Source organism: Culex quinquefasciatus, chromosome 2 (assembly GCF_015732765.1).
Source record: "Culex quinquefasciatus strain JHB chromosome 2, VPISU_Cqui_1.0_pri_paternal, whole genome shotgun sequence".
NCBI lineage: Eukaryota > Metazoa > Arthropoda > Insecta > Diptera > Culicidae > Culex > Culex quinquefasciatus.
In genome coordinates this window covers 197,901,142-197,913,855 of record NC_051862.1, presented here as the reverse complement: position 1 = coordinate 197,913,855, position 12,714 = coordinate 197,901,142, and the positions used below count along the sequence as shown (strand labels likewise).

At 44.4% G+C, this 12,714-nt stretch overlaps 5 protein-coding genes across 9 annotated transcripts; 4 read left to right on the top strand and 1 right to left on the bottom strand.

Moving 5' to 3' along the window:
• Positions 1 to 42: 42 nt before the first annotated feature.
• LOC119766467 lies at positions 43 to 1,710 on the top strand (the record flags this gene model as incomplete). The annotated part of the gene is made up of 2 exons (XM_038251025.1): positions 43 to 1,275; positions 1,332 to 1,710. Coding segments are annotated over 2 exons (1,467 nt in total), but the record flags the coding sequence as incomplete, so codon positions are not given.
• Positions 1,579 to 3,849, bottom strand: LOC6046632. Its single transcript, XM_001863767.2, has 3 exons — positions 3,756 to 3,849; positions 2,110 to 3,410; positions 1,579 to 1,950 (listed from the first exon to the last, which is right to left on the bottom strand). The coding sequence occupies exons 1-3, from the start codon at positions 3,817 to 3,819 to the stop codon at positions 1,705 to 1,707; spliced, it is 1,611 nt and encodes a 536-aa protein (XP_001863802.1). The 5' UTR covers positions 3,820 to 3,849; the 3' UTR covers positions 1,579 to 1,704.
• Positions 3,850 to 4,123: 274 nt separating this feature from the next.
• Positions 4,124 to 8,543, top strand: LOC6046633. Of its 5 annotated transcripts, none has more exons than XM_038253930.1 (4): positions 4,124 to 4,276; positions 5,292 to 6,663; positions 6,725 to 7,024; positions 8,472 to 8,543. In XM_038253930.1, exons 2-3 carry the CDS (start codon positions 5,329 to 5,331, stop codon positions 7,013 to 7,015), a joined length of 1,626 nt encoding a protein of 541 aa, XP_038109858.1. In that variant the 5' UTR covers positions 4,124 to 4,276; positions 5,292 to 5,328; the 3' UTR covers positions 7,016 to 7,024; positions 8,472 to 8,543. The 5 variants fall into 5 exon arrangements, with proteins under 5 accessions (XP_038109858.1, XP_038109860.1, XP_038109861.1 ...); XM_038253932.1 differs by having other exon boundaries at positions 8,476 to 8,540; XM_038253933.1 differs by lacking the exon at positions 8,472 to 8,543 and adding an exon at positions 7,148 to 7,172.
• On the top strand, positions 7,191 to 10,333 carry LOC119766988. The gene is made up of 2 exons (XM_038253935.1): positions 7,191 to 8,744; positions 9,974 to 10,333. Exons 1-2 carry the CDS (start codon positions 7,389 to 7,391, stop codon positions 10,238 to 10,240), a joined length of 1,623 nt encoding a protein of 540 aa, XP_038109863.1. The 5' UTR covers positions 7,191 to 7,388; the 3' UTR covers positions 10,241 to 10,333.
• LOC6046634 lies at positions 10,234 to 12,184 on the top strand. The gene is made up of 2 exons (XM_038253936.1): positions 10,234 to 11,725; positions 11,783 to 12,184. The coding sequence occupies exons 1-2, from the start codon at positions 10,367 to 10,369 to the stop codon at positions 11,978 to 11,980; spliced, it is 1,557 nt and encodes a 518-aa protein (XP_038109864.1). The 5' UTR covers positions 10,234 to 10,366; the 3' UTR covers positions 11,981 to 12,184.
• Positions 12,185 to 12,714: the final 530 nt, after the last annotated feature.

The window sequence follows — 12,714 nt, the reverse complement described above, 5'->3', positions numbered from 1 at the left end:
TACAACCTTCGTTTTTATACTATAGAGTGACGATTATAGTGAACGGTGAGTAATCAGCACCGGAGAATTTGTCGATGCATTTACGGATCTAAGCTTCGTCATCGCTCGTGTGCCGGCATGTCCGACAGTGACCGGCTTCCGCCGGAGATCTGGGACCGAATCTTCGATTGTCTTCCGTTCCGCGAGCAACTGGACAAGGCGGTGGTTTGTAGGGCGTGGAACTTGCGGGTCGCTCGGAGGGCGACGGTACTGATAGATGGTCCCGGTTCGCGGGAACATCTTGAGGCGCTGCAGAAATCGCAGAGGAATTACAGGAGCTTCACGGTGGAGGTGCTGAAGGAAGAACGGCACTATCAGGCAACTCGGAAGGTGCTGCATGTTTGTCGGAAGAAGTTTCGAGCGCAGCGGATCCGTTTTGGGTCGGTCACGAGTCGGTTGTTCACTCTGGTTGTTCAGAAATACTTTGAGTGGGTTGGGACGGTTCAGGTGTTGAGTTTGCAGCTCTGTGACGACGAAGTGTTTCCAGCGGAAGCGCTGTCACGACTGGTTGACCTCCGTGAGCTTCGACTGCTGAACGTGTGTGACACTGCTGTTCCTTGGGGAGGGGTTCTTGGGCAGCTGGACAAGTTGCGGATACTGACCGTGGACGCGGCTTGGCATTACAATGATGAAGCGCTAGGAGAGCTAGTTGAAGCTGTTGCTGGATGTGTGAATCTGAGGGAGCTGACGATTCGGTCGCATGATACCGTAGGGTTGGGAAAGCTAGCGGAATCGCTCAGTCTTCTGACGAAGCTAAGCTTGGTACGATTGACCGTTCGTCTGGATGAATGCGTTCTGAGCTTCCCAGCACTGAGGCAGCTCAACCTGGACATTGATTGGTACGAGTTCGACAAGCCTCATCTCGTGATCAACGCTCCTCTGCTGGAGTCACTGCGAATAGCCAAGAAAACGATTCACTTCCTTAAGTTAAGCCAGAAAACGCAGATCTCGTCGCTTGATCTGTTCGGATATAGCATTTCTTCGCCCCATCCGTGCTTCTCTGCGGTGCGAGAGCTTACGCTGAGCACGTGGGAACCGGCCAACGCCGAAGCAATTCTCGATGAGATCAACTTCTTTCCAAACGTTGAGAAGCTGGCAATACGACTGGTCTCGAAGGAGTGCGTCATTCCGGTGCCGGAAGCGGCGACCTTCAAACACATTAAGACACTATATTTGAACAACTTTGTACTCTCTATAAGCTTCTTTGAAGAAATGGCACAAGTTAAAATTTTGGAGGTGAGTCAGAATAACTAAACTTCTTGCAAAAAACAAACTAATTTACAACCTTCCAGAACCTCACCATCGAAGAGTGCAACTTCTTCCACAACTGCACCGGGCCACCAGCGGATCTGACCCACCTCAGGCACTTTCGCGTGAAGCGCGTCTCGATGCCAATGGCCGTGGACACGTTCCCCGTCGCACTCGCCCCGAACCAGCCGCCGGTCGTCGTGGTGGACAAGCTGCGGACGCACCTGTGGCGCAACGATCACTTCAACGTGTTCAGCTCGAAGGAGTTCGGATCTTAAAAAGGATTTGTCAGCAAAGATTAGCATTTTTTTTTAATTTCTTAAAAATCTCTTGATGTAACAAATCACAAAGTTTCTTCCTGCACTGATTGAATAAAGCAAAGACACTCGCGCAAACATTAAATAAAATCGTAACTAGCTAAAACAGCAGCTCTTTGACGTAGTCCTCGCGACTCTTGATGATCTCCTCGCGCCACTCCGTGGTGCTGAACACGTTCCCGTCCGGAAGGGACAGGATCAACTCCGTCGAGGGGTTGGTCGTGGGAAACACGTCTACGTGCTTTGGCATTTTTACGTTTTGCATGTAAAAATGCTGTAGATTCGCCGAGAAGTAGATCACGTCCTGGGGTTTGAGCGTGAGCGTGCCGTCCTGCAGGATCAGCGTCTAGCGGAACGAGAGTTACGGTCAGTCTGAGGTATCGGAAGGGATTTCTTTTCTGTTTTACAGCCACACTAGTCAGGTAAGTCTTTCATAGAGAGATACGGTCCGTTTTCAAGGATTAGAGTCTCTAGACGATAAGTCAATGTCCCGCGAACTACTTACCCGTATGCTGCTGGACTTGTTGATGCCACACAGGAACTGATAGTCCAGATCAAAGTTTCTCAAATGCAAATAGCGTAATTGGACGAAGCTGATCGCCATGAGATGACCTCCAAGCCCCACCGGTTGACTCTTGTGGTGCAGCACAATCGTCAGCCGGGTGAGATTCGGAAACTGGTGAATGCACTCCGTAACCAGCAAGTCCTGTCTGTCACATGGCACGTCCAAATATAACACCATCAGCGAAGCGAACAACCTCGGCCGCACAAAGTTGATGTACGGCCCGTAGCTGATCATCAGCTTGACGGTGGAATAATCGGTCAGCTTGAAGCTGTGCAGATTGGACCCGGTTCCTTTCACCGTCTTCAAATGCGGTGCACTGAGCGTGAGTTCTTCGTGGTGTTCCACCTCCGGCTTGGTGTCGTTAATGTCCAGCACCATCAGATTTCGAAAGAGCGTGAGTCCCGCGTCATACGTCCACTTGACGTCAAAGAGTCGTAACTGCTTGAGATTGGGCAGCAATCGGGACAGAAGGCTCAGGTTGATTCGATTCTCATTCGCGGTTTGAACGATGAGCGTTTCCAGGTTTGGAAAGTTTCCAATGAAAGCCTGTGATGTGTCGTTCAACTTGCACCCGGAAATTTCCAACGTTTTCAGACGAGGCATAACGAGTCGCGCGTAATCCCACGCAAACGGATTGGTCGAGTTGTACACTCGAAAGCAGTCCAAAGACTCCAACCCATTCGGGCACATACTGCCCAGCACTTCAGGGGCAAACACCCCCAATGACTTCAAGTTTCTCGTGTCTTCAAACACCAACGGCGAAGAACTCACCTCCGAGCACTCCACAAATGCATCCTCCAACAGCGGCGCTTTAATCCGGAACGTCGGCAGCTTCTTACTGCCACCCTCCGTGTTAAACGTCCACGAAAGCGTCCGCAACCGGGGCAGCTCCAGCACCGTCCCAACTTCGCTCGAATCGATCTGGTTCCAAACCGTAACCGACAGATGGACCAAACTTCGCACCCAAGACGCGTGCTCGGCCACGAATAGGCCCATCGCGTACGACTGAATTCCGTCCAGGATGAGCTTCCGGAGGAAGAACTTTTGCGCGCACAGCGCGAACCGACTCTGTACGGGTTCGTAGCCCTCGCTGAACTCCACCGAGAAGCAGCAATAGCCGCGAGTCGTTCTTCTAAGGAGGCGTTCGGAAATTAGCTGATCTCCGTACGCCAAGATGAGGTAGGTTTCGCGTAAGGCCAGCTGGTTCCAGCGGCGACTGATGCGGGTCTTGTCGAGGTGTTCTGAAAGTGTTGAAAATGTTTATTAACGCTACAGTAAATTTTAATCATATTTAGGAATTATTTGAAATTGAATCACGTTTGGCCACTCGAGCTTTGTCAACGAGACATCTCGTAGAAAACAATAATTATTAACCAATTTTTTGTACCAAGATTTTTTTTGCCCTCGAGATTCGAAGCCATGACTTTTAGATTGCTAGAAGCTTACCCTCTTCGATCTCTTGAGAAAAAATAAATAGAAAATTTTTATGGAAAAATAACACAACTTTTTATTAAAGACAACTTAAGCTTAAACTAACGTCAATGTATCTTAAATCATCTAAACTTAAATTAACTTCAATACGTTACCATTACTGGGCAGGAAGTCGAATATCTTCTGCAGAATTTCCGCCGGCAACGAATCGAGCGACATTGTTGTTTGTAAACACGCGACGATGAACAAGCAGTGGTGCCATAATTGGCTTGGATATTCGTCATTTTTGTAATTAATAACTTATTTTATTTTTTTTTATAAATCAAAGTGAATAATAATGTTATTATAAAAAAAAATTACACACATTCAAAAAAATCAACTATAATTCAAAAAAAAAATCATATTCAAACGACAAGCCTAACATCTAAAAATCTGTGGTAAATTCATCCAAAGAAATGAATCTACGTGCCATAATGAACCTTCAAATAAAATTATTATGTTGAGAAACGTCAAACGAGCCAGCTGTTTTTTGTTTTTATTTATGTGACTCGTTAAGTGCTTTTTTGAGGTTCTGTAAGATTTGCTCACAATTTCGTATGAATTTTGCGATTTTTTGTATTTTATGCTAATTTTAGAGCTTTGAAAGTGTTTCCTGATGGGGCAACATTCGGTAAAGGTAAGTAAAATTATTGAAAGCATAGTAACCTACGGCCAGTTAACACGTCGCTGATTGGAAATAAATATTCATTCTTGTTTTTAATCTCAAACCCACTGGACGTGTTTTCTGCTAAAAAATACAAAAAAAATGCATTAAATGATTACAAGTATTGTTCCCTCAATTTTTCATGTTGCATGTAAATATAGTAATATAATTTGAGCAATTCTTGGAGATTCCGAACGACGAACGCTTTTTAAATTTGACTTACATTTTCTGATAACTTCTGTATTTCTTTTAAAGGTCCAATAAACCAAATTTCCAGTTTTTGCTTTTTGGGTGTTTTTAAAACCGCCTTGAGTCAGGGGTATTAAAAACACCCAAAAAGCAAAAACTGAAAATTTCGTTTATTGGACCTTTTCAAAAAAAAAAACTCCAGACTTTCTCTATTACCCCTAATTCCACTACAATACAGTATTCTTCTCAACCCCTACAACTTTTCCGAAGATACCAAATTGATCCGATAACATTTTCTAAAAATTTCGTAATATTTTCAAAATAGTGGATCGTTTTAAAAGTAAGGCAACAATGAAAAAAATTCACAGTTAATAACCTGATATTGAAATAACATTTGCAACTGCTAATAACTTTGACTTAATTTTTACAAGTCCGGAGTTTTTTTAATGGTCCAATAAACCAAATTTTCAGTTTTTGCTTTTTGGGTGTTTTTAATACTCCTGACTCAAGGCGGTTTCAAAAACACCCAAACAGCAAAAAATGGAAATTTGGTTTATTGGCCCTTTTCAAAAAAAAAACTCCAGAAGTTTACGTTTGCAAAAACAAAATATTACAAAAAAATAAAATTTAGAACCATAATGTTCCCGACTTCCGATAAATTGATTAATGTTGGAGTTAAGATTTTGCTAAGCATACAAATTTCATAAAATGTTAAAACCAAAATATTATTAACTAGTATATTTTTAACAGAAAAAATAATTCTGATTGAGTTCCTCCTAAAATGGTTCATCTTCAACAGTGCTGAAAATTTGAGTTCAACCAAACACAAACTAAAAATGGATCTCAACCTGTTTCCAATCGAAATTCTGGAAGAAATACTATCCTGGCTTTCCCTTAACAATGTCCTCAAAGCCTCGTTAGTCTGCCACCGATGGAACGGAGCAGCGGGCACGGTAATCGCTCGCAAGTGCTGTCTCCGAATAGATAACTCAATGCTAGCTCATCAGGAAGTTCTATCGAACAGTGGCCGAAACTACTACGCGATCAGTATCAATGCCATGGACAGTTGGGTGCAACTCCGGATTATTCTGGACTTGTGCGCTGCGAAATTCACCCCACGCAAGTTCGAGCTCACGGGAATCCTCGAGGACCATCTGGACCGGTTTTACCAAACGTATCGCGACTGGTTCGCCCACGTCGAGTGCCTCCAAATTGAGCTGGACGATCGCTTCACGGACTATCTGGTGTGCGGCCAAGCGGACTACCGGCTGTGCTTGCCGAAACTGAGGCATTTACGGTGGAGAGAGTGTCTGTACGGCGCGGGGGAGAAGACCGTTACAATTGAAGCGCCCAATTTGAAATCGGCGATCGTTGAGGATAGCTTAGACGCGACGGCAATTCTAAGACTTCCAACTTGTGACAAGCTGACGGAAATCAAAAGTATGCTGTACACGAAGCATTTCACGGACACGTTTACGGGAACGTTGTCGAGTTTGCGCAAACTTGTGCTCGATTTCGCCAACGAAAACTACGATCTCAGCTTTTTTGCCCAGTTACCCAACCTTCGGTGGTTAGAGTTGAGCATATACTTTGGAGAAATGACCTGGAAACATCTGCAGGCCATCTGTGGGTGTGGCTTGCTGGAAAGCTTACGAATCTGTGTGAAAGATTCCGTTAATCGACGAGGTGCGCTCAATTTGGCAACAATTTGCAATGGCTTACCGAAACTTGAGCAGCTGGAATTGGCGGGACTGGATCTGATCTTCTCGGATCCCGTGCGTAGTGAAAACCTCAAAATCCTGAAACTGAAAGATGTCAACTTTTGGGATAGTGAATGCACGTTAAATTTAACAGCTCCCGCGCTAGAGTCATTGTCGCTTCCGGTGGGAGTATTGTCGAAGACCTTCCTCGAAAAAAACGGCGTCAGCAAACTTTTTGTCGATCTCGGCGCAAGAAACCTGGAAGAAACTTTCCAAATGTTCTTGAGCGCTTTTCTGCTGCAACACGACACCGTACGAGAGCTGATTATCCTGAACCCCAACTACAAAAGCAGCATCAGGTTCAACACCATCCCGAAAGACTTTGTGCCACACATCGAAAAGCTTCAGCTGCGTACGCTTTGCGTGAGCATCGATTTCTTCCAGCAAATTTCCAAGTGGAAAACTTTAAAGGTTAGTTTTACTTAAACTAATTTTAAAATGTCTATCTTAAACATTCTTTTTCCCATTTCAGCACCTCTCGCTGGTTGGCTGCACGATCGGATGTCACGAGGCGGTGGAAACTGTGCATCTGGACAATGTGACTACGCTGCACGTGGACTGTGTAAAGCTGAGCAATTCCCAGCTGGTGAGGTTCCCCATCACCGTCGCCAACGGGGCTGAAGAAATGGAGACGGAGGCGACGGTTGTTGGTCATCGGATGGGGCCGACGATGGTGTTTAGGAGTACAAATTTAACCGATTCGGAGATGCGCTTGCCAACGTTTGGGAGTAATGGGATCGATCGGAGAAGTGGTCCACTGTGAAATAAACAGGTAATTTGAGTGAATTTAAGTGTTGTCTGTACGTTTTTTAAGTGAGAAATTCCTTTTTTCCATAAAAAGATAAATTTTATTTATAACATTTAAATTTTATCAACATATTCACTATAATCTCAGACGTTTTCATCTCTTCATAATCGGGATAGTAAACAAACAAGTGAAGTTCAACATATGAAAATGAACAAGATGAACAGAATCAGCTGTTTAAGTTCATTTTGCGAGCCATAAAATCCAGGTAGCCCTTGTTTTTGAAGGGTGGCAAATGTTGTCAAAATTAATTCGATTATGTGCATTTCAAAGAAGTTTGTTGTGAAGTTGGCTGTAGTTTAGTAGAAAATTTAGCTAGTCGCAAACAAGTATGTCGTTCGAGTGTCTTCCACTGGAAATTCTACAAGCCATTCTGGACTTTTTGACTTTTGAAGAGCTTCTGGGCCACAGCTTGGTATGTCGCAGATGGAGCCAGGCAGCGGCCAGCCTCGTTTCCAGAAGAAGCTGGCTCGTGGTCCACGCTCAGCGTGCTCGCACCATTGGAGTGCTGCAAGAAAGCCAGCGAAATTACACCAACGTGCTGATTCATCAGCTGAACCAGGGAGAACCGCTGGAATCGGTGTTGGACGTGTGCTCTGGAAAGATTCGACTTCGAAGGCTCAAGATTGACCGAGCTCCAGTCGATACACTGTACTGGTTTAGTCAACTTTACACGAGCTGGTTGGAGCACCTAGAAGAAGTCCACATTTCCCTGGATCATCGCTACCTGAAGCAGGACACGTGCAGTGGCAAAAGCTACAACATAGCGCTTCCAAAGCTGAAAGCTTTAAACTGGAGCGAAAATCACCTGCGCCGCGGCAATCGAACGGTGACGATCAAAGGACCACGCCTTAGAAAAGTTTCCGTTAACGATAGCTTCGGAAGCAAACTAAACTTAATTCTACCCGACTGTGATACATTAGACACTGTAGAGTGTACGCTGTATAGAAAGAATTTCTCCGATATATTTAAATGCTCGTTCACGCATTTGAACACCTTAATTCTGCGGATTTACAACACGGTGCAGAGCGTCGAGTTTCTCACCCATCTTAAAAGCCTGAAGCGGTTCAGCTTGTCACTAGAGTACGAAAAAGAACTGCTTCCAACGCTATTCGTAGATACTGTCGACACCATCTGCGAGTACAAGCGACTAGAAGCTCTACAGCTGCACGTCATGAACAATGAAAGTACCTTATGCTGCGTCAGCCTATCGCAACTGGCGGAATCACTAGCCCGACTTAAAAAGCTAGAACTAAACAACGTGTGCTTAAAATCCACCAACAAAATTCTCGACTTCCAGCAGCTTTCCCTGATCAAGTTAACAAACATTGTGTTCAAAAACGGCTCCGACTTCCTAGTTCTAGACTACCCAAAACTCCAAAATATCTCCGTTTCCGTTTCGCTCCTCCCGAAGCTAGTCATTCAAGCGAACAAATCGAACGACACGCTGTTCGTCAACCTGGACGCGACCAGCTTCGCCAAAGCCGTCGATTTGTATCTGGTACAGTTTCTGCAACGTACGGACCACATCCGGCGGTTGGTGCTCTTTAAGACGGACTGCTACGACACGTGTACGGACGGAAACGTGCCGCATGCGACGACGCTGGGTGTGGAGAGTCTGAGCTTGGTTAATTTAAACACGTCGCTCGAGTGTGTCGAGAGTGTGGGGAAGTGTTCGCGGTTGAAGGTGAGTAAAACATGTATTTTATTTATTTTTTATGCATAATTATTTCTTATCATTTTTGCTACAAATTCTCTCTAAATTCTAAAAAGGATAAGGACAACGTATAATTCATTTCAAATGTGTGTCTCCCTTCCTTCAAAATTTCCTCCAAAAAAGACATGGCCCCATTAGGAGGCCAAACATAATATTTGCATGTAAGGCCGTTGCAAATTTGTAATTTTTGTAATTTGTTGTTTTATTGGGTACGATAACTTGTTAGTTAGGAGTCTCAAAGTTTATGTATCATTTGGCAACTTCTGTGCTAGCATAGAAGAGTGCTTGATTAGCTTCAACTTCTTTTTTTAAGCTTTTTTTCCAAAATTATCGATTATTCACGATTTACGAGTCACGAAATTTGGTCATTGCCGTGAAATGCCATAAAATTTGGAATAGTCTCTCATAAACATTCTCAGTATAGTTAAACGTTCTTTTCTAAACTCAAACACACCACAACATATTAGTAATTTCATGACACGTGAACATTTCATATGTCCAAAAAAAATCGACGAGAATGCGAAATTACGTTCGAGACATAACGCAAAACGATCAGCTGGAGTTATTTTATTTTCAAATCTCAGTAAAAATAATTATAAAATGGTTAACAAGTTGGAGTTATAAAAATGATGAGAGATTTGATATTAGAATATACTTAAAATATTACACGTTACAAAAACTGTAATAAATGGGCTTAAGTTTAAATAATGATCTGAAATTTTCTATTTTTGATTTTTTTAACTTGTGATAAACTTGTCGTTTAGGAAGTGTTGCATTTTGGAGATATTTTTGCATATTATTTGATTCTAGATTTGATTTATAAATTTTAAAAATCTCAGAAAAACTAGGATAGCTGAATTTATTTTACTGATGAAAAATCTGCAAATCTGCACAATGAGCTCTTAAAAATTTGGTGCAGCGAAAATTTTATTTCTTGAACTTTTGTTTTGTTCACAAATATTCTGTGTAAAAGAATACATTTTTCGTTTAATTCAAGCAGTTTTCAGAGTACCATGAAATTGACGTGAATTTTCAATGTGTTGTAATTGGCATGCCGTGAAATTTCAATATTTTAGTCGTGAAAAATAAAAAGCCTTATTCACGAAATTTAACTGTTTTCTATAATTATATCTCTTATACTTTTTTTTAAATAAGGCCGTTGCAAATATTTTTCAAAGTCCGATTTTCTCCCCCTACAGCACCTCTACCTCTCCAAATGCAGCCTCTCGATCCCAAAGGACTCGGATCGCACGCTGTTGCTAGACCAACTGGACACGTTATCCCTCCAGTGGGTCCAGCTGGACGACCGCACGCGAAAACTCTTCCCAATCGTAGGCCATCCGGACCAGCAGATCATCGGCGAAGAAGTTTACAGCACGCTGACCGTGTTCAACACCGTTCTGCGTTCAACCGCCGATTTCGACCCCCTCGGCTCGATTGATCTCTTCCCACGCTCGGGAGTGTAAATAAAACCTTCACCAAAGTGCTATAAAATTCATTTCTGTTAACGCCAAAGAGAGACGTTTAAAGACATTAGTCACTGACTGACACATTTAAAATTTAGTTTGATTTGAAAAGGAAGAGTCTTCGAAATGTCCTACGAGCTGCTGCCGCTCGAGGTGCTGGAGCAGATTCTGGACAATGTGAAATTTTCCGATTTGCAGAATGCGGCGCTCGTGTGTCGTCAGTGGTGCCTCGCGGCGGAGGTGTTGATCCTGCGGAAGTCCTGCCTCACGGTGCACGATTCGCTGGGCGGAAGTCAGCTGGAGGGGTTGCGGCAGATTGGCCGGAACCATGTCACGATCTGTTTGCGGGAGTTGAACATGTGGGAGGAGATACGGCCCGCGCTGGACGTCTGCCGGCAGAAGTTTCGTCCCCGGTCGATCCGGATCAGTGGCATTTTGGCGGACCATTTGAATCGGTTCTATCGGGAGTATCGGGATTGGGTGCAGGATGTGGAGCAGGTTCGTGTTTCGCTGGACGATCGGTTTGTGTACTACTTTGAGGAACTGCCGGCCAAGTATGTGTTGAATTTTCCGAAAGCTAAGTACTTGAACTGGTACGAGTGCTTGTACGGTGCTGGAGAGAAGACCGTCACGCTGAATGCTCCAAATCTTCAGGAAGTCGTAATAGATGATAGTTTGGACGACACTTCGGTATTGAAACTTCCTGGCTGTACGAAAATCGACAAACTCAACTGCACGTTCTACACTAAGAAGATGGAGGACATATTCGACAGTCCTTTCTCAAATCTTGTCCAACTCTGGCTGTGCATCTACAACGAACTGGAAAGCGTGGCGTTCCTCGACAATTTGTACAACCTGGTCAAACTCAACCTCTCCATCACGTACAGTAAAAACCACATGCGCGAGCTATCCTGGAAGGTCTCCGAGTCCATCTGCAAATGCCACCAACTTAAGCATCTCCAGTACATCATCATCTACGACATTTCCCCCAATTGTACAGTTAACCTATCGAAAATAGCGCAGAACCTCGTCAACCTGCAGTCCCTGGACCTCGGCAACCTCTTCATCGAACTGACCGACCAGGTGCTCCGCTTCCCGTCCCTCAAAACGATGAAGCTGGACGGCGTAGACTTCGCCAACCAGTCCGCCAGCATCCGCTTGGACGCCCCAGCCCTCCGATCGCTCTCAATATCCGCGCGCCATCTTCGCCGCATTCACTGCATCAACGAGAGTCTCCTGCGCCAGCTGGACGCCGACCTGGAAACCCTCAAGCTCGAGGAAGCCTTCCTTGCGCACGTGGTTCCATTTCTGCAGCGATTCTCCAAAGTACGCGAACTGACCGTCGCCAACCACAACCATCACGAGAAAAACGCCGACGATAGCTTTCCGCCCACGGTGCACCTCACGGTGGACAAGCTTTGCTTCTGCAACGTCGGCATTCGGCTGGAGTGCTTCCGGACGGTGGCCGCGTGGAGCGGCTTGAAGGTAGAATCACAGCATTTCACAATTGTTCAGAAAGTTTCAAACCACTCTCATTTTCAGGAGCTGCACCTGGACAACTGCTTCATCGGAACCGGCGAAGAGGAGGAATCGGTGGTACTTACCAATGTGAGGCAAATGCGCGTGTCCCGCGTGCAGCTTTCGGATCCCGTGAGCAAGGAGTTTCCAATTGTGCTGCGGGGGAGCGAACCGGTGCCGTTCGATGATTACGATTCGGAGATTTACTTCAGCAATTGTTGAGGGTTTTGGGCGGGATGAGAAGTTTTTATTTATACTTGTTTGCAAGTTTTAATAATTCAAGCTAACTGTAGCATTTCAGTTGATTGACAATTGATACAATTTACAAGTGCATATAATATTTAATCTGATAAGTTAAATTAACTCGGTGACATAAATTTAAGTTAAAAATATATTATTTAGTCTGAGCGATCAGGCCTTCAATTGGAAAACTATCGTTTTTATTTGTTGAAAATTGAGAAAAAGTCATGATCATCTTTAAAAAATAACAATTCTGAAAACAAAAAAAAATCAAGTGAAAAATACATTAAAACAAAAGTTTATAACCTTTAATTTCGCTTAGCTTTAAAAATCAAATTATTCGCTCTGCAACATTGCCTTGGCGTTCTAGATTGCGAGATTCCTACACGAAAATAGTTGTCCGAAGGCTTGGTTGTTGCGGCAATTGCAAACCTCTTTTTACACCGAAGCTTCCATCCACCCCGGGATTCGAACTGACGACCAACTGCCTACCAGCGACTCCACCGAGGCAGGACCCAGGGAGACGACTCCTACACCTGGACTGAGCTATCGACCTAAACCCTTTAGGTTAGACATTTACTTCCCCGTCCGACGGAAGGCGTGGTCAGACAAATCTCGTCTCGAAAAATGCCACCGGGACCGTCTGGGATCGAACCCAGATCGACTGGGGGGGAGGCAACCACGCTTACCCTTACACCGCGGGTTCTGGTAGCTTA